This window comes from Pipistrellus kuhlii, unplaced genomic scaffold (genome assembly GCF_014108245.1).
Source record: "Pipistrellus kuhlii isolate mPipKuh1 unplaced genomic scaffold, mPipKuh1.p scaffold_m20_p_130, whole genome shotgun sequence".
Lineage (NCBI taxonomy): Eukaryota > Metazoa > Chordata > Mammalia > Chiroptera > Vespertilionidae > Pipistrellus > Pipistrellus kuhlii.
In genome coordinates this window covers 148,999-167,693 of record NW_023425439.1, presented here as the reverse complement: position 1 = coordinate 167,693, position 18,695 = coordinate 148,999, and the positions used below count along the sequence as shown (strand labels likewise).

At 51.2% G+C, this 18,695-nt stretch overlaps 1 protein-coding gene across 7 annotated transcripts in view; it reads right to left on the bottom strand.

The window, feature by feature from the left end:
- Positions 1 to 2,965: 2,965 nt before the first annotated feature.
- IQSEC2 (IQ motif and Sec7 domain ArfGEF 2) overlaps positions 2,966 to 18,695 on the bottom strand; it is an 88,435-nt gene continuing 72,705 nt past the window's right edge. For 5 of the 7 annotated variants that reach the window (XM_036436163.2, XM_036436164.2, XM_036436165.2 and 2 more), the window contains 10 exons: positions 18,138 to 18,299; positions 17,545 to 17,667; positions 15,792 to 15,958; positions 12,804 to 12,943; positions 11,303 to 11,428; positions 8,775 to 8,874; positions 8,040 to 8,201; positions 6,321 to 6,494; positions 5,769 to 5,818; positions 2,966 to 5,174 (listed from right to left, as the gene is read on the bottom strand). In XM_036436163.2, the coding sequence (XP_036292056.1) occupies positions 4,209 to 5,174; positions 5,769 to 5,818; positions 6,321 to 6,494; positions 8,040 to 8,201; positions 8,775 to 8,874; positions 11,303 to 11,428; positions 12,804 to 12,943; positions 15,792 to 15,958; positions 17,545 to 17,667; positions 18,138 to 18,299 (2,170 nt within the window). In that variant the 3' untranslated portion in view covers positions 2,966 to 4,208. The remainder of the gene's footprint in view (positions 5,175 to 5,768; positions 5,819 to 6,320; positions 6,495 to 8,039; positions 8,202 to 8,774; positions 8,875 to 11,302; positions 11,429 to 12,803; positions 12,944 to 15,791; positions 15,959 to 17,544; positions 17,668 to 18,137; positions 18,300 to 18,695) is intronic. The other 2 variants (XM_036436170.2, XM_036436168.2) reach the window with 2 other exon arrangements.

The following is an 18,695-nucleotide window of genomic DNA, read 5'->3' as shown; positions in this document are numbered from 1 at the left end:
CCTCACCCACCTTACCCCACCCCAAGTTGGGTTTTCCCCTTCTTTGTGCCCTTGTGCATGCTGTGCTCACGTCTGGGCCTGTATTTATTATATTGTATTGACATAGCCCCATTGGGGTATCCACTCCTCAAGGTCTTGTCCCGTACTGTCCCCGTTATGGTAGCCACTACCCACGTGTGGCTATTTAAATTTAAATGTAAAAATTTGATTCCTCAGTGGTACTAGCCACATTTTAAGTAGCCACATGTGCCTAGGGGTTACTGTATTGGACAATTAAAGGGCATTTCCACCATCACAGAAAGACCTATTGGACAGCACTGGTCTAGGACAAAGGTAAGAACTCTGTGAGATTCTAGGACCTTTGTCCTTTGTTATGTGTTGTCCCTCCCCATTCACATCCCTAAAGAGACTGGCAGTAGAACTCTTCAGAGGAGCTGAACTACCCCTCCACACTCTGATTGGTAAGCCTCCAGGGGAGCGTGTGAAGAAGGGGCAGGGACAGCCCAGTGTTGGGACTATAATGAGGAGGGGAGGAGGAGAACATCAGAAAGAGCTGAAGGAAACAGGAGAATGTTCCAAAGGGGCCCCAAAGCTTGGGGCACAGGAACATCCATCAATAACTCAACCAAAGACAACTTACTCTAATATTTAGCATAGAAAGAACTAGTCATTCAAATTAACCATATTTTAGTGTCATCTGTGCTGTACCAAGCATTTGCTAGGCAATGCTCTGGACAGAGATCATTCAAATCAGTGTCACTCCTGAGCCACTTGTAGTTTTTTTTTGGGATAGATGGCACATTCTGTGAGAGATGGGTCCCTTAAGCCCATCTTAAAGGAGTGAGAAAAACATCATCAGAGATGTTGGGGAGAGCATGCCTGTCAGGGGGAAAGGCACAGGTAAAGTATAATTAACCCTTGAACAATGTGAAGGAGAGGGGTAAGGGTGCTGACCCACTGTAGATCAGAAATCCACATAGAAATGGACCCATGCAGTTCAAACCTGTGTTGTTCAATGGCCAACTGTACTGAATTTGGAAATTACAGACCTTTCCAGGGAGCAGTGAGTGGATATCCATCCACAATGTGGGCAAGGAATGAGAGCTAGGACTCCAGAGATGGGCTGGGGCCACATGATGGAGAACCTCCAACATCAAGACAAGTTTACACTTCTTTCTGTAGGTGGTCGAAAACAGCTTACTGTGTGTCTGGCAGGAAGTGGGCACTTCACATGTGTCTATTAATAATTGCTCTGAAAAATTATTGTCCCTATGTTACAGGGGAAACATCAAGCTTTGAGTGTCTGGGTAGGTGACTTGCCAAACGCAAAACAGTCAAGCCTGCGACTGAGCCAGGATTTGGGTGCTAAAACTGAGTGTTGGGAAGGCAAAACCAGCACGAAACTGAAGGTAGGAGAAGAGGGGCATGACCAAAGGCAGTGCAGCTTGGTCTACCAGGAAAGAAACAAAAAAGTGCTGGTTGGACTTAATTCCTGACCCTTTGGGTCTAAGCTCTTCAAACGCTTAGGTCTGGTCGTCCCGGAAGCATCAAATGCTTAAATGGTCCCAGCTGCAGGTTTTGCTTAAATGTGCATATGAGGAAGAACACATTGATTCAAGATGCTAAAGAGTAGCCCAGGTATTGTTCAGTGGTTGAGCGTTAACCCATGAACCAGGAGGACATAGTTGGATTCCCAGTCAGGGCACATTCCCAGACTTGATCCCCAGTGGGGGCTTGCAGGAGGCAGCTGTTTGATGATTCTCTCATTGATGTTTATATCCCTCTCTCCCTCTCCCTGAAACCAATAAAAACATATACACTGAGTGGCCAGATTATGATGATCTCTGAACACATAATAATCTGGTCACTCAGTGTATATCCTATAGAATAAAAGGCTAATATGTAAATTGTCCCCTCCACCAGGAATTCCACCAGCAGGCAGGCCGGCCAACCCCCCATGTCCCCTCCCCCTGGCCAGGGTAGCTGGACCACATCCATGCACAAATTCATGCATCAGACCTCTAATGTATGTATGTATAATATGTATGTGTACACACACACACACACACACACACACACACACACACACACACTTAATGGCCAGATTATTATGCGTTCAGAAATCATAATAATCTGGCCACTCAGAGTGTGTGTGTGTGTGTGTGTGTGTGTGTCCATTCAAACCAGGCCTTCTTAAAAGGCCATTCCAGACTCTAAAAAGGCACCAAAAAATATTTCCTGACTGCTGCTTCCGGGAGCCTGCTAACCTCATTCCTCCTGAGCTCTGCTGAGGCCAGGACATAACCAGTGGTGCTGGAAACTCCATTTCATAGGGAGGCTGTCTGGGGGACTGTTTTATAGCCTTGGGAAATATCCTTTGCTTGCCCGAGCCTGTCTCCTCTTCTGTAAACTAAAGGGAGTCCTGCTATTTGTTATCTCACATCCTAAGTATATACACAGAGCTCTTATAATGCGTCTAGCGCCTGGCTTCCTGGCCCAAGTCCCTACCCCCCCTCCAGAACAGAAATGTAGGCAGCTGTGGGGAGGGGGGAGGATCCAGGGCAAAGCCAGACCAGCCACAGGAAGGGCGAGTACAGATGCCACAAGAGAAGGAAGTACCCAGCCTGGGAACGGAAGAGAGGGGAACTCGCTTGCTGAGCTCCATGCTTGACATCTGTTACTTCTGTGTTACATCACCCCAAGTTTTCAACTGAGACAACCATTCAGAGAGGGTATCTTTCCCAAGAACACATACCCAGCAAGGAAACCCCCCAGAATTTGAACCAGATCAACTCCACGGCCCAGACTCTTGCTACCTCTCACACAGACTGTTAACGACATAGGAAAACCTCCCTCACCCCCATCTCCCACCCAATGGAAGCACCTCACCCAGGCTACGTACGGCCTCTCTTTCCTGGGCTGCACCGTGGGGGAGGGGGCGTAAGGAGGAGGCAGAGGCGGGAGGTGAGCACAAGGTCTTTTATGAGGCATCAAATATACATTCTTATATACAAGGAGGAAAAAAGACAATGCCTAAACCCCAGCTCCTGTCCATACAGCCCCTCCCGCTGCTGCCCTCCCCTGGCCCCAGGCTCCACGGTCCCTGGCCCTTCAGCCAGCCAGGCCTGTCTGTCTACTGTAGCCCATGGTGGAGAGGGGGGGAGCAAGGGAGGGGCTGTGAAAGGAGCTGGGACTGCAGGGCAAGAAGAGGAGCTGGAGTTTGTAAAAAATATATTTATAATAAATAAACAGGGCTGGAAAGGAGCTGGAGAGGCAGCGGAGGGCTTTGATGGACAGGACTCGGGCATCCTGGCTCCCAGCCCCCACTCTGATGGCTTCCATCTCTGCCTCAGGAGGGACATCTTGGGCTCACGGTGGCCCCCTGGGAGCCTCTCCCCAGGGCTGATGCTAGGCGCTCCGTCCCAGCGAGGTGTGTGTGGGTCATATCTGTAAAGTGCACTGTCTTCGGTTGTAGGTGGGAGAGGTGGGAGGGAATGGGGGGGCATGCAATGTGGGTGAGGGAGGGCAGCGCCCTTCTCATCCCAGACCTGAGCCCCCCGCCCAACCTGTCTGGACTTTGATCAGGAGAACGACGTTGCAAGGTCCTGAAGCTGAGTCTGGGTTGGGGCACAGACTGGCTCTGGACAGGAAGCACTGCCCCGTTGGGTGGGGGGCAGCATTGGGGGCCCACCCCCCTAGTGTGCGGACAGTCCATGTCCTCCGGTAGGGCGGGCAGGGTCACATGGAAATGTGGAGCCAGGCCCTGAGGTCAGAGAGGGGGCCAAGCACCGAGGCTTGGTCCCAACTCTACAGAGATCCCTCTGAACCCGACACCTGGCCCTCCCTCCCAGCCAGGAAGCTCACACTGGTGGGAGGGGTGAGGTCACCCAGCTAGACCTGGGGGAGGAGGGAAGAGGGAGGACAAGGAGAGGAAAAGGAGGACGAGGATCTCCAAAGGTTCCTCAACACTCCCCAGAGCTCAAGCCACGTCCAGGCTTCAAGTGGCCAAGATCCTCGAATCCGGAAGGACACTCCATGGCGACCGTTGGGGGTTAGAGGAGGGGTCCCAAGGCGGGGAGGAAGTGGGGAGGAGGACATTTCTGTGTGTTGGTGTATTTTAGAAAAACTGGGGGAGCAGAGAGGGTGCAAGGCCCCTCTCCTATGGATTCCCCGGCCCTCCCTGGGCCCCAGCTCCCTCTCTCCATGCATCAGACCACGGTGCTGATCCGACTTGGTTTGGCCTTAGGGTTTGCAGAGGGTTGGCTGGCCGTGCCAGGGGGCCCAGAGGCGTGCAGGGGGCCATGGGGTGAGGTGGGCGGCAGGGGTGAGTGCGGGGTGTGGGGGGAAGGAGGGGGCAGGGGTGGGTAGGAGGGGTGCGGTGGGATGGGCGAGTGTGGTGACAATGGCGACTGCGGGTGGTGCGGGTGGGAGTAGGAGCCCCCTGGCTGCCGGGATCCGGGGCCCCCGGAGGCCCCTGCTGCTGGCATCATCTGTGGGTGGTGGCTGAAGATGAAGTGCTTGGGGCCCTGCTTGTGGGCTGGCGGGTGCTGGGGGGCAGGACTGTACAGGGGCAACGGAGACGTGGGCTGGTGCAGGGGGTGGCGGCCATGGGGAGCAAACTGGGGGTGTCCTCCAGCGCCCCGCCTGGGAGCTCTGCCTGGCCGGCCCAACGTGTAGTGTTGGGGGCCTGGGACTGGGCCGTGGGCGTGGAAATGGCGATGCGGCCCCACCGGCGGGGCTGAGGCTGGAGGTGGCGGGATGGAGCCCAGTTGAGGCAGGGGTGGGGGCTGCTGAGGAGGAGGGGGCAGAGGGGGCTGCTGGGGCGGAAGGTAGGGCGGCGGGGCGGGGCCTGGTCCTTGGCAATACTGGGCATGCAGGGCCTGGAGCTTGGACTGCCCATCGGGCAGCACCCCCATGCTCCCGTGGCTGTGGCCATGGTGGTGGTGGTGGTGGTGGTGGTGGGTGGAAGAAGCAGATGAAGAGGAGGCAGAGGCCTGGCCTGTTGGCGGCGGTGGCATCTGGAAGGGCCCCTTGCCCCGCTTGCTTCCAAAGAGGGAGCCCAGGAAGGATGAGGAGTTGGAGACGGGTCTCTGGCTCTTGTACTCCTCTGGCGGCGGGGGTGGGGGCGGAGGTGGCATCCTCTGGTGAGGGCGCGGACTGCTAATAACGGACCCCTGGAAGGGGGAGGGGGGCGAGTCAGGCCAGCCTAGATGCCCTCAATCCCCAACCCTAACGTTTCCCTGGGCCCTGAGGGCTGGAGCTGGGGAGACAGGAAGCCCCGCAGCATCATGGGAAGCGATCACATGACAGTCCTGTCCTTGTTGCCTGCAGCGCCCCTATCGGTGCATCACTCCCACTCTCTCCTCTGAGCCTCCGTTGGGAGAGGGAGTGAGCAGTGAGCGGCCCCCCATCTCACCCCCCTTTTGCAGGCGGAGACAAGGTTAGGCCCAGAGAGACAGACACTGGCTCAGGCTCCAAGAGCAGGACTTGAGGTAAGAGCTCCTCGAGGCCCAACTCCAAGGGCCTCGCTAGAGGCGGCCCAGAGGTGGAGAGGGGGGCCCGGGAGAGCGGGAGACAGACTGAGAGACAGGCAGAGTGAGGACAGACAAAGCTGAGGACAGATGGAGAGAGTGGCTGGCTGGGAGAGGCAGCCGCAGGGTTCCCAGCAGGGAAGGGGGAGCAACAGGGCCCCTCCTCCTCCGGGGTGCAGGGGTGCACGCGGGGCAGGGCTCATGCAGAGGACGAGTCGGGCGGGAGCTGGCACTTACTTCGATGGTGCTGTCCAGCGATCCCACGCTGTTACGCCGCCCCCGCTTCCCTGCACCCACAAGCAAGGAGCCCAGCGTCAGAGTGGCAACCCCCCCCTCTCCACCCTGCTGGGCTCCTGAGCTGGGCACCGGGCCTGGGCCCCTCCCGGGGACAGACACCCCTAGTCCCTTTCCCCTGTTGAAGAGGGGTGGGGTGGGGAAGAGGAGAGGAGGAGAAGGAGGAGCAGAAGGAGGAAGACATGGAGGAGGAGGAGAGGTGGTGCCAGAGAAAGAGAAGAGGAGAGAGAGGAGAGGTGGAGCGGCAGAGAGGGGCTAAGACTGTGGCCCCGCTTCACACGCCCTGGCCCGAACCCTGGGCTCCACCTGCTCTGACCTGGCCCCCAGGCCCCAAGGCCCCCGGGCCCCCTGCAGCGCAGCACCCAGGGCTCTGGATGGAGGCAGGGGGCGTGCATGTGTGGCGGGTGCAGGCAAGGCTGGCGGTCAGTTAAAGGAGGCCAAAAGGACTCCGGGTCCCGCGGCTCCCCAGCCAGGGCAGGGCCCCCGGACACTTGCCTGCGTCTGAGAGGTCTCGCAGGGAACTGCTGAGTGCACCCCGCTTGAGCCCATCGCCTGCGCCATAGGTGTCCTCCAGGCTGCTGCGGGCCAGCGTGCCGTTCACGGAGTCCTTGGCCCCGCCGGGCTGGGAGGCGTTAGGCCGCATCATACCTTTCTGCTTCTCCAGTTCCGCTGGGTGGCAGGGGGGACACAGCAATCCAACATCAGCAACAGGAGGGAGAGGCCACCTGACCTCCCCCCGGTCCCACAACCCTCAGCTCCACCTCCCAAGCCCCTTGCAGCGCTCAGTCTCCAGTCCTGTCTTGCGCTGTCTCCTCTGGCTTGGTCTTCCCTTCCTCCTCCTCCTCTTGCCCTTCCTGCTTTTCCTTGCCCCTGCCCACTCTCAGTTTGGTCTCCTAAACCAGCCTTGCCCTTCCAAACAGAGCTTCCCAATGGCTGGTTCTCAAGAGGGGCACAAAGGCCCTTCTAGATGCTGGCAAAGGGCAACCGTTCCAGAGTCCACTCAGTTCTCAGATACATTACAGAGGGTTCTGGAAGGACAGGGGCAGGAAATGGGACAGGAATCGTGCCCTAGTGTGCCCCCACACATGTCCCTCATCTCTCTCGATCCTCACAAGAGTTCCAGGGTAAATGTTATCATCCACAGTTTCAGAGGAAGAAACTGAGAATCTGAGTAGCCTCAGAGCTTGGCCAGGGCCATACAGCTGGAAATGGAGGAGCCAATATTCTGAGAGCAGGTCTGCCTGAGTCCAGAGCGTGTGCTCTTCGGCCTGCTTATACCCCTGCCCCCTGCGGAGGTCATGTAGCCTTCTATCCCCTCACCTCATCTTGGTACAAGCATCCCTCTCCCTGAATGTCCCGGGGTCTCAAGGATCTGGGCACATACTTAGGTTGTGTGTTCTATCCCCAGTCAGGGTGCGTATGGGAGGTAATTAATCAATGTTTCTCTCTCTACATCAATGTTTCTTTCTCTCTCTCTCTCTCTCTCTCTCTCTCTCTCTCTCTCTCTCTCTCTCTCTCTCTCTCTCTCTCTCTCCTTAACACCATGCTACTTAACTAACTGCTTAGTCTGGAGGAGAAAAAGCTTGGGCGGCATTGAGAAGAATGAGATGCAATCACTATTTCCCATTATATACAATCAAAATGATTTGGTGTGGTCGCTGGGACTTGGGGGATGGGACACTGGGACTCAGCTGAGGAACTACATGTGAGGACAGGAGAGGAAAGGCTAGGAAGGAGACTAACATTGGCTGGTCACCTAGGATGTTCAACACTAGTGTCCTACTAGCACGGAGGACACTACGTCAAATTTTATCTCATTGAATCTCCCCTACTCTGCTCATTATCCCAATTCACGTAGGAAGAAATTGGGACTCAGAGAGTCAAAGGATTTGCTCCAGCTTACCCAGATAATAAGTAGCATACCTGGGATGCGAAACTAGTGTCCTGCCTCTAATAACCTGATTCTTCCCCCGATGCCTTTCATTAGAAAGAAGAGTTGATAATTAGAGCTTGGAATAATAATCAGAACTTGACAGATAATGAGCCCCTTGTCACTGAAGGTATCCAAGCAGAGGCTGAAGGGTTCCTGGAATGAGGGTGGGAAGGTTAGGCAAGCTAACCCTCAATCCTGAGATTTTTCAGAGGACAGGATGCTTGGTGTCGAGAGGGCACCATATCAGGATGGGAGATAGGTGACATGGTGGGGCTACTCACACTCCACGCGGTATTTTTCCATCTCCTGCACCTCAGCAATGGACTCGCGCAGGTCAGATGTAAAGCGCAGCCTATCCTGGAGGCTGGGGGCGTTGAAAATGATGAGGACTTTTCGCTCCCCACCAGGTACTGCAGACAGCAACTTGATTCCAAACTGGTAATCTGCGGGGCAAGGGGAAATGGGGCCCCTCTGTCAAGACTGAAGCAAGATGGCTCAATTGCAATATCAAATATGCAAAATGATATTTCTAATGTCCAACTCTGATTGAGCCTCTTCTCTGCTCAAGCATCTTCACTGGCTCCCCTTGGTCCCCAAAGTCCCCAAGAACCTCCTGGGAGTCATGGCCATGTTCCTCCCTCTACTCTGGGATGTAAGGGCAAACTGAACTCTAGCTGCCCTCTAGAATCCTTCCTTTGTTCCTCTACCTCTACTGACATTGTTTCTTCTGCCTAGAAGGCCACCCAATGAAGTTCCTCTGGCTCAGTCCTTCAGAGTGCAGCATTATCGCCATCTCCTCAGCCCCCCAGAACACATACACACTGCGGACCATGAGCTCCCCAGGGCACAGACCCAAGTCATACTCCACCTTGGCCGGCCCTACATCCCAGAACCAAGTAGTTGACTTCAGCCCAGTTATAAAGGACTCCCCAAACTGGAGGTCGGAATGAAGGAAGGATGAGCATGGGGGACATGGCATAGACTCTTGGGATGAAGGGATCCAAGGAGGGACTCACATGAATTCTGGAAGAGCTGCATGTGCATTTCCACGAGGGGAAAAGACTGACGGAAGCTGTACGTCACCAAGATCTTCTTCTTCTGGAAAATTTTGGTGACCTTTGGTAGGGATGGGAAAAAGACAAGAGGCAGGGGTTTGGGGTGGGGGATTTCCAAATGGCACCTATTTCTCATAACCTCCCTCCCCTCCCACTGCCACTGATAGACATCTCCACACAAACACACATGCCTACAAATTGGGGAGAACTGAAGCTAGAGGAGCACAGCAGGAGAGACAGGAGAAAATGCAACTTCCTGATGTAATGACGATGTACAAACAGGTGTTTACAGTTTCACAGGAAGTAACTGAATGCTACTCCCCCCAGGAAGCCTGTCCTAACATTCCACACACATCCACCCCCACCTCCCAGAGTGCTTGATGGTTCAGTGCCTTTCACCATCATCAGGCTTGAGGACAGCACTCTGAGTGTGTGATCGCCCCCTGCTGGACCAGAAGCACCAAGAGGGAAGAGACTGGTTTTCATGTATTTCACCCACCCACAGGCCCCAGCACCCAATGTACACAGTTAACATCTCCCTCTCAACAACCCAAGGTCTTTATCAAGTACTTGGGCACTCTGGCCTCAACCGACACAGGCTGTGAATGCCTCACCCAGTCTCAAGCAGAGCAATCTGCACTTTGTGTTTAAAAGCAAATTATTTGGCTCTGGCCTGGTGGCTCAGTCATTTGGAGCAAAGGTTGCAGTTTCAATTCCTGGTCAGAGCACATAACTAGGTGGGGGTTCTATGCCCAGTTGGGGTGTGTATGGGAGGCAACCAATCTCTCTCTCTCTCCCTCTCCCTCTCCCTCTCCCTCTCCTTCTCCCTCTATCTCTAAAATCAAGAAAGACATATCCTCAGGTAAGGATTAAAATTTTTTTAAGGTAATTATTTGATTTCAGGAGAGTTACAGTATACAGTTAGGCAAAATATTCTTTTAGTCCTTCAGATTGTGAACTCCCTAAGAACAAGGTAGCGTGGGGCTGGACATACACAAGGATCAGTGTGTTATAGATACTGAAACATTGACTCAACCACTGTATGGGCCAAGAGCTCCTCTGGGCTAGGCTATTCCATCCTCGACCTCTTATTTCCTCCTTAGGACAGCCATATGAGATGGGGAGTAGCCCCATTTCACAGAATAGGAAACTAAAGCTCAGAGAGGGCACTGGAGGGGCTTCATCTAAAGCAGTGACTCTCTTGCCAAAACCAGTTTGGCTCAGTGGTAGAGCGTAGGTCTGCGGACTGAAAGGTCCCAGGCTTGATTCTGGTCAAGGGCATGTACCTTGGTTGTGGGCACATCCCCAGTAAGGGGTGTGCAAGAGGCAGCTGGTCGATGTTTCTCTCTCATCGACGTTTCTAATTCTCTATCCCTCTCTCCTCCTCTCTGTAAAAAATCAATAAAATATATTTTAAAAAATAAAAAATAAAGCATCGAATCTCAACTGGGAGCGACTTTGCCCCCGCCCAGGGGACATTTAACAATGTCTGAAGACATTTTTGGTTGAAGAAATGCCATAGACACCTAGTTGATAGAGACCAAATGCTGCTAAATATTCTATTGTACAATGCACAGAACAGCCCCACCACAATGAATTACCGGCCCCAAATGTCAATAGAACCAAAGTTGAGAGACCCTGCTTTGAGGGAGAGAGATTCCAGGGGGACAAGTCACTGTCCTCAAATCCCTGAGCAGAGGGACACCTTTTCCCTGTGATCCCAACGGTGAGTGATGATCGCTGGAGGAAACCCACACAAGCAGGGGCCATGCAGGAAGCCAGTTCCTGCCGTGCGCGAGAGGCTGGACGGGAGACCCTGAAATTCCCTTCCCACCTGCAGAGTCCTCAGAGTCCCAGCTCTGAAACATGCATATGGACACTGGCGATAAGCTTGGTTTTAAAAAGCATAAGCAGCCGGCACCGGTTTGGCTCAGTGGATAGAGCGTCGGCCTGCGGACTGAAGGATCCGGGTTCGATTCCAGTCAAGGGCATGTATCTTGGTTGCGGGCACATTCCCAGTAGTGGGTGTGCAGGAGGCAGCTGGTCGATGATTCTCTCTCGTCGACGTTTCTAACTCTCTATCCCTCTCTCTTCCTCTCTGTAAAAAATCAATAAAAAAAAAAATGTATATTAAAAAGCATAAGCATCCTGGCCACCCAAAGGTTCCAGACAGAACCCAGGGTCACAGGTTCACCTCCCTCCACCTAACCCCCCAGGCTACCGAGGCGGCCCAGGACATTTCCCACCACTTCCCAGGCTGGAAGCCTCTCATCTCCAATGTCCGTCACATTTTCTGCCCCCAAGTGGCTATATTACTTCCAAAAGGATCCAGGAGGTAAAGGAAGGGCAGGGGTGGCCTATACCTGTCCAAGACCGCACAGATCACATGGCAGAACACCTCACCCACCGTATCGCCACCACAGTGTTAACGTGGTTCACACGGGCCCAGCTCACCACCTCCTCTCCATCGCCTCTCACAGCCCTCTTACCACAAGGAGGTCATTGAAGAGGAAGACCTCCCGCTGATGCAACCCTAGCCTCTGGGGGCGGTTTGGGTCTGGCACCTCATAGAGCTGGCAGCAGCAAACCAGTCGGCGATGAGGAAGAGACAGTACCTAGATAATTATGGAAAAATAGATGTCAGGCCCTAGCCGGTTTGGCAGCTGATCAATGATTTTCTCTCATCATTGATGTTTCTATCTCTCCCTCTCCCTTCCTCTCTGAAATCAATAAAATATATTTAAAAAGAAAAGAAAAGAAAAGAAAAAGAAATAGGGCCCTAGCTGATTTGGCTCAGTGGACAGAGTGCCAGCCTGCGGACTAAAGGGTCCCGGGTTCGATTCTGGTCAAGGGCATGTGCCTGGCTTGTGAGCTCGGGCCTCAGTAGGAGGCCTGCAGGAGGCAGAGGATCAATGATTCATCATTGATGGTTTTTTTTCCTCTTGCCCTTCTTCTCTGAAATTAATAAAAATATATTTAAAAAAAGAAATAGGTGTCAACCCAGTCAGTGTGGCTCAGTGGTTGAGCATCCACCTATGAACCACCCGGTCACAGCTGGATTCCCGGTGAAGGCATATGCCTGGGTTGTGGGCTCCATCCCTAATAGGGGGCATGCATGCAGGAGGCAGCCGATCCATGACTCTCTCTCATCGATGTTTCTATCTCTCTATTCCTCCTCCTTCCAGTCTCTCAAATCAATAAAAGCATTTAAAAAAGAAGAAAGAAAGAAAGAAAGAAAGAAAGAAAGAAAGAAAGAAAGAAAGAAAGAAAAAGAAAGAAGTCGGTGTCAGCAAGACCAGCACGGCAGCTTCAGGCACCTTAACATTGAACCGCAAGAGGATGTTTGCCTCTGATACTTATCATTGCCACTCAGACACAATGAGCCTAAGAAACGAAGGCCTGGGCTTGTCTGCTGCCTTGCCTTTGTCCTGGTAGCTCCCTGTCTGGAATGCCTTTCCTGCCCAGCTTATATGGCCACATTCCACTCTTCCAATGTCATCTTTTCCAAGAGGCCATTCCTGCTCTCCATGGACTGAAAATGACCTCTCCCTCCCTTGTCTGATACCCCCGCCCCGGCTCTGTAAGAGCTCCCAAGGGTAGAGACCACATCTGATTCATAGCTGCATCCCTGGTGCCCAGTGAAATGCTGGGCTCAGTGGAAAGCATCCGTCAATGTTTGTTGACTAAGAGACTAGAGTATGTTCTTGGTTATCAACGATTGGCTTGGCTCCTCACTTGGGATGGACAGGCAAAAAGGCGGGAAGGATGCTAAGATTTATACAGCACCTCACTGTGTACCTTGCAGTGTGCTAGATGCATTGCCATAAAGGTGTCACTCAGTGTGTACCGGGACCCCCGAGGAACACATTCCACCCGCTCTACTCAGCAAGTGAGGTGGGCATAGGGCTCAAGACAGGGACACTGACTTACCGCTTGGTGGCAGAGGCCGACCCAAACCCTGTCCCCTCTGAAGTTTCACAAATCACTTACTGGTTTCTTGCCCACAATCATGCGCTCCACAGCCTGCACTTGGGACACGTGGTCATCATTGGTCCGAAGTTCACGCCCCTGGATTCGCTGGTAGATACCCACCAGGAGGTCTCGAGGGATGTCTTCACCATTGTCAACCCCTGGTTGGGGGCGAATAACAAAGATACATGGCATAAATGTGGGGCGTGGGTGGCAGGGGTTCTCCACAGCACCCCACACACAGGCCTGGGTCATAACAACAGCCAGGTCTAGAAGGAGTGGGAGCCCTTGACCCCCCTAGTCCCGCCCCCCCGCCCCCCCCGTCAGCATCGGCCACAAGTGACACCCTTCAATCAGATAACCAGTTGCTCCCCGCCCCTGCCAGCGTGGGGATTTCATCTAAACTCAGATTATACTGTGATTAAGACAATTAGGAGCTTTTTTGCCTTTCTAACTAGCAAAAATAACGTTAAGTAATATCCAGTGTTAGTAAGAGTGCAAAGAAACGGGCACGTGTATTAACATAACTATTTTGGAAGGTAATTTGGCAAGAGCATAAATATTCAGTGATTCCTCTTGTAGGAATCTGCCCTAAGGAATTACTCAGAAATCTGTACAAGGCATATGTACAAGCGCTACTGAGGGGGAAATTTTTAAATAAACTACGTTCTAACAATAGAGGAACAGCTAAAGAGAGCTGAGTATATCTGTTTAATCAAATAATATGTAGCTATTAAAAACGGGATGTTTACAACAAGCATGAGAAAATTACTGTAGCAAGTTAAGTGAAAAGAACAGGAAACACTGTGTATATAATCTTTACCTTATCAAAAGTTACATAAACGTAGGAAAAAAGATGAGACTACCCTAAAATAACAACCATGGTTGCCTTCAGGGGGCAAAATTTGGGGTGATTAATGTTCTAATTTTCTCTGTATCCCAAAGTTCTGTAATGAGCAGGTATTCATTTATTTATTTACTTAATAGGTGGAGGGGGAGAACTATAATACATATAAGCATACACATACACACATACATACATATAAACACACACATATGGAGAAAGAGGGGGGGGAGGCAAATGAATAAAATGAATGTATGAATGAACGAATGAATGAATGAATGAATGACTAATGGAGGCTTCTGGGAGACAGCTCCAGATGGCCTCTGGTCTGTCTTGCTCCTCCCGTTCACCATCCTTCTCCACTCCTGATTGTCTACTGAGCAAACCCACTCACTCTTCTCTCTAAACCTGTTGGAGAAAATGCTTTCTCATTTGGAAACACCATGCCTCTTCCTTGGACAGGTGCTAAAGGAACACCCTTCCTCACCCTGCCTTTTGACTTCCGCTGTCAGAGTGATTAAGCTCAGAGACTGTGCAAACACCAGAAGGTCAGCAAATTTGTCTTGTCTGCTTGTTTTTCCACAATCCTGTTGCCCTCTTTCGTTTGTGTTTCAATAATCCTAACATATGAGCCATTTCTAGGAGGCTGCCCTTTGGTGAGAGGCAGGGCCTGACATCAATACAATAAACCAAGACAAAAGGTCAAGATAAAACCTTTCATCTGGCACGCAAGGCCCTTGTATATTGGTTCCAACTGACCTTTCCAACTGGATCATCGATCCCATCTCGATGATTCTCCAGGCAACTTTCGATTTTCCTACTCCGGTGCATTTGTTATTCTTATTGCCAGGTAAGTCTAGGCCTATTTTATCTGTGTCTTCAAGGTCCACCTTAAAATGAATACTCCAGCAAGCGCTCTGGAGGCGAGCTCTCCCTCTGAGCTCTGAGCTCTGTCCTTTTACCCTGCCCGACATCATGGTCTGACATCACCATTCGCTTTCTTCCTGTGTCGTGTCTCTGGTACTATAAGTCAGTCTTTCCCACAAACAGGGAGCTCTCTTGGAGCAGGGACTGTGGCAGAAGCCCTTCCACTGTCCTTAGCACCCATCATAGAGCACCTGGCACCCATGAGGCACTTGGTTAGTGTCAACTTACTGGCTGACTGGTTGAGTTAAAAAATAAATGCATAGCCTGGCCAGTGGCTCAGCAGTTGAGCGTCGACCTATGAACCAGGAGGTCAGAGTTCGCTTCCCAGTCAGGGCACATGCCCGGGTTGCAGGCTCGATCCCCAGTAGGGTGCATGCAGGAGGCAGCTGATCAATGATTCTCTCTCATTATTGATGTTTCTATGTCTCTCTCCCTCTCCCTTTCTTTTTTTTTTTTCCCCCCAATATATTTTATTGATTTTTTTTACAAAGAGGAAAGGAAAGGAATACAGAGTTAGAAACATCAATGTGAGAGAATCATCGACCAGCTGCCTCCTGCACACCCCCTACTGGGATGTGCCCGCAACCAAGGTCCATGCCCTTGACCGGAATCGAACCTGGGACCTTTCAGTCCACAGTCCAATGCTCTATCCACTGAGCCAAACCGGTTTCAGCTCTCTCTCCCTTTCTTTGAAAGAAAACAAATCTATAATAATAAAAGCATAATATGCTAATTAGACAGGACAGCTGAAAGACCTTCCGGATGACCTTCCAATGAAGCCAGAGTTGTGAGGACCAAGGCAACGCCGCGGCTGCAAGAGCCGAGCCCCCTGCACGAATTCATGCATCGGCCTCCAGTTTAAAAAATAAAAGCATTAAAGAAAGGGTACTAAAATAAATTAGTATTTATGGGCATAAATAAAGAAGAGAGAAAAAGATTGAATGATGAGTGAATGGACACATGAATGAATGGGTGAACCAGTATAAGGCCTGTAAGAGTCAGGGCTTTTCTCTCTTTTGTTTAGAATCTGCTCAGTCAATATTCAGTGTGGGAATGAGTAGATGGCCAACCGACCGAATGAATGAATAAATGAATGCCCAGGAACATCAGCCTTAGTAGAAAGTGAGAGCATCACAGGTTAATTTCCAAGGAACCTTTCTCATCCCACCCTCCCATCCTGCCCAGTTTCCCTTCCCAGGGGAAGGACAGGAAAAGCTGACAGGGAGGTCTGGGGTCACCTCTTAGGTTCTTGATGAAGTCATCTAGTTTCATCTTGCGTTCAGCCTTGACGCTGGGACTGTACATGTCAGTGTTGAGGAGGATGATGGCAAAAGCGAGGATGAAGATGGTGTCTGGGTTCCGAAACTGGCGCACGAGGGCTGGGTTACACACACAGTACCGCTGGCTGCAGGGCAGGAGGGACCAGGGTCAGGCACCAGTAATCTCCACCTACCCACCATCCTCCCAGCCTGGCACCACCAACCCTCTCCTTTGACAAGTGCCCTGTTTCCCCGAAAATAAGACAGTGTCTTATATTAATTTTTTCTCCCAAAGTTGCGCTAGGTCTTATTTTCGGAGGATGTCTTATTTTCGGGGAAACACGGTACTCCCAAACCCTTTGGGTGTATTCTTTTTCTTCAGAGTTTCCTTAAGACTAGCATGTCAAACTCACAATCACTACCTTTTACTGAACTCTACAGATCACCTCTCAGCTTCATACATAAATACTCTACAGAGGGTCTATGTCTTATGTAGTCCTATCACAGTCATGCAAGGTAGCTATTAGCAGCCCCATTTTACAGATGAAGTGACTGAGACCCCCAGTGGTAAGGTACCTTGCCCAAAGTAATAGAGCTGGTAAATGGGGAAGCCAGGATGAAAATCTAAATTTTTCTGACTGCAAAGAAAACATTCTCCATTATAGGAAACAAGTTCTCAGCAACATTCGTTCTCCTCTAAATACCCGCAAAGTGGTGGGGCCAGGATTTATACCCAGGTCTGCCTGATCCCCGCAGCATTCATAGTAGACAATAAAAGTTAAGGGTCACGGCGAAACCAGTTTGGCTCAGTGGATAGAGCGTCGGCCTGTCGACTGAAGGGTCCAAGGTTCTATTCCGGTCAAGGGCATGTACCTTGGTTGTGGGCACATCCCCAATAGGGGATGTGCAGGAGGCAGCTAATAGATGATTCTCTCTCATCGATGTTTCTAACTCTCTATCCCTCTCTCTTTCTCTCTGTAAAAAATCAATAAAAATATATTTGAAAAAAAAAAAGTTAAGGGTCATGCCCTGGCTGGTGTGACTTGGTTGGTTGAAGTGTTGTCCTGTTGTCTCAGGTTCGATTCCCGGTCAGGGCATGTACCCAGGTTGTGGGTTACATTTCAGTAGGGGACAATACAGAAGGCAACCAATTGATGTTTCTCACCTCTCTCTCTCTCTCTCTCTCTCTCCTCCCCTTCCTCTCTCTAAAATAAATAAAAACATATCTTTGGTAAGGATTAAAAAAAGAGTTAAGGGACATGGAGTCAAGACACACTGAAGTTCAAATGTTGATTCCACTGCGTATTCACTGTATGACTCTGGGCAAGTTATTTAACCTCTCTAAACTACTAGTTTCTCATCTGCAAAACAGAAATAATAATAGAAACACCCACCTTATAGGGTTGGTGTGAGCATTCGGCGAAATAATAATGTAAAGTGCCCAGCTCAGCACCTGATACCAGGTAAGAGCTCAACAAACACTAGCTATTGTTGCTGACTTAGTGGTGAGGATCAGAGATAATGTGCATAAAGCATCCAGCTTGACAGATGCCAAGCTCAATACTTTATGCACATTATCTCTGATCCTCACCACTTACCTGCCTCACAAGATAAAATTTGTAATTGCCATTTTCTGATGAGGAAAGTATGAAGCTGAGAGAGTGATCTGTAGACACACTATGCTGCCCCCCGAAATAGAGAAAGGTAGCTTATTAGTGGGAAACAGGCGCACCTGAAGGCTTCAATGAGTCGCTCCACTTTCTGAGCCTCGCCCTGAACCCGGATATGGGATTGGAACTTCCGGAGCGCATCATCCAAGTCCATGGAGGAGAAGTCCATCTCATCCACCACACAGCTGAGGAACAAGGAGGGGGTTGGCACTCTCAGTTCCTCTGCACAAAACCTCTGACCCACCCGGACCTGCTCAAATGGACCAACTCCTCCATTGAGAGACGTCCACAAAATATGGACCCATGGCCCAAGAAGTACAGATGAGGGCGGAATGTTTGAAACTGAATCCACACAGAAAATGAGGTCCAGACATCACATGTGGCTACTAAGAGTCCTTTCCATGACGCACTCATTTCAGAGATGGGAAAACTGAGGCCCAGAGGCCATAGGAAAAGCGTGCCTTACCTGGGGCTACCCAGAAGCCTTTAGGAATAGGACCAAGAGAGATCAGAGGGTTGGTGCAGAGGGTTATGGGAGCAGGAAGGCCTATTCATCTCGTTTTGCAAGTTTGAGCAAAGGAAAGGCTGCCCCCTCCCTCCAGCCCTCCTTTTCCAGAAATCCCTGGCCCAGCCTGCCCCATGCCAGGGTCCTCACTCCAATACGTCTCTGTTGAACTGCTTCTGCCGGTTCCCTAGGAATTCCCCTATCATCTGCCGGCTGAGGCCTTTCCGTTCCAGGATGAAGTGAGCCACTCCCACTGGTGTGTCTGACAGGAAGCCCCGCTCAATCAGGTACTGGATGCCCTTCTCTGGCTTCCTGCAGAAAGAAGGGAAGTAGATGAGATGACCGTCCACCTAGAACTTGGCTCTTGATGCCATTGCTTGAACTAATTTTGGGCCCAATCATGACCTCGGAGAACCAAGGAAGTCAAATACATAATTTGGTCCAATCCCTTCAGAAAACTGAGGTCACTTTCCCATTCCACAGTTTCAAAATTCCAAGGCATCCTCAACCCAACTTCCTCCTCCACTGGAGCCACACTACAATGGAAAGAAAATTAAGGTTTAGTGAGAGCCTGCTCTACCCCAGGAGCTTTGCTATTCCCAGCAGGCACTGAGGAGTCCTGGAAGAGGGCCTGAGCTCCAGGCTAAGCCCTCCTTCCCAAGGCCCGGGCTCAGGCCCACCTGTATAGGCATCACCCAGCCTTTGAGC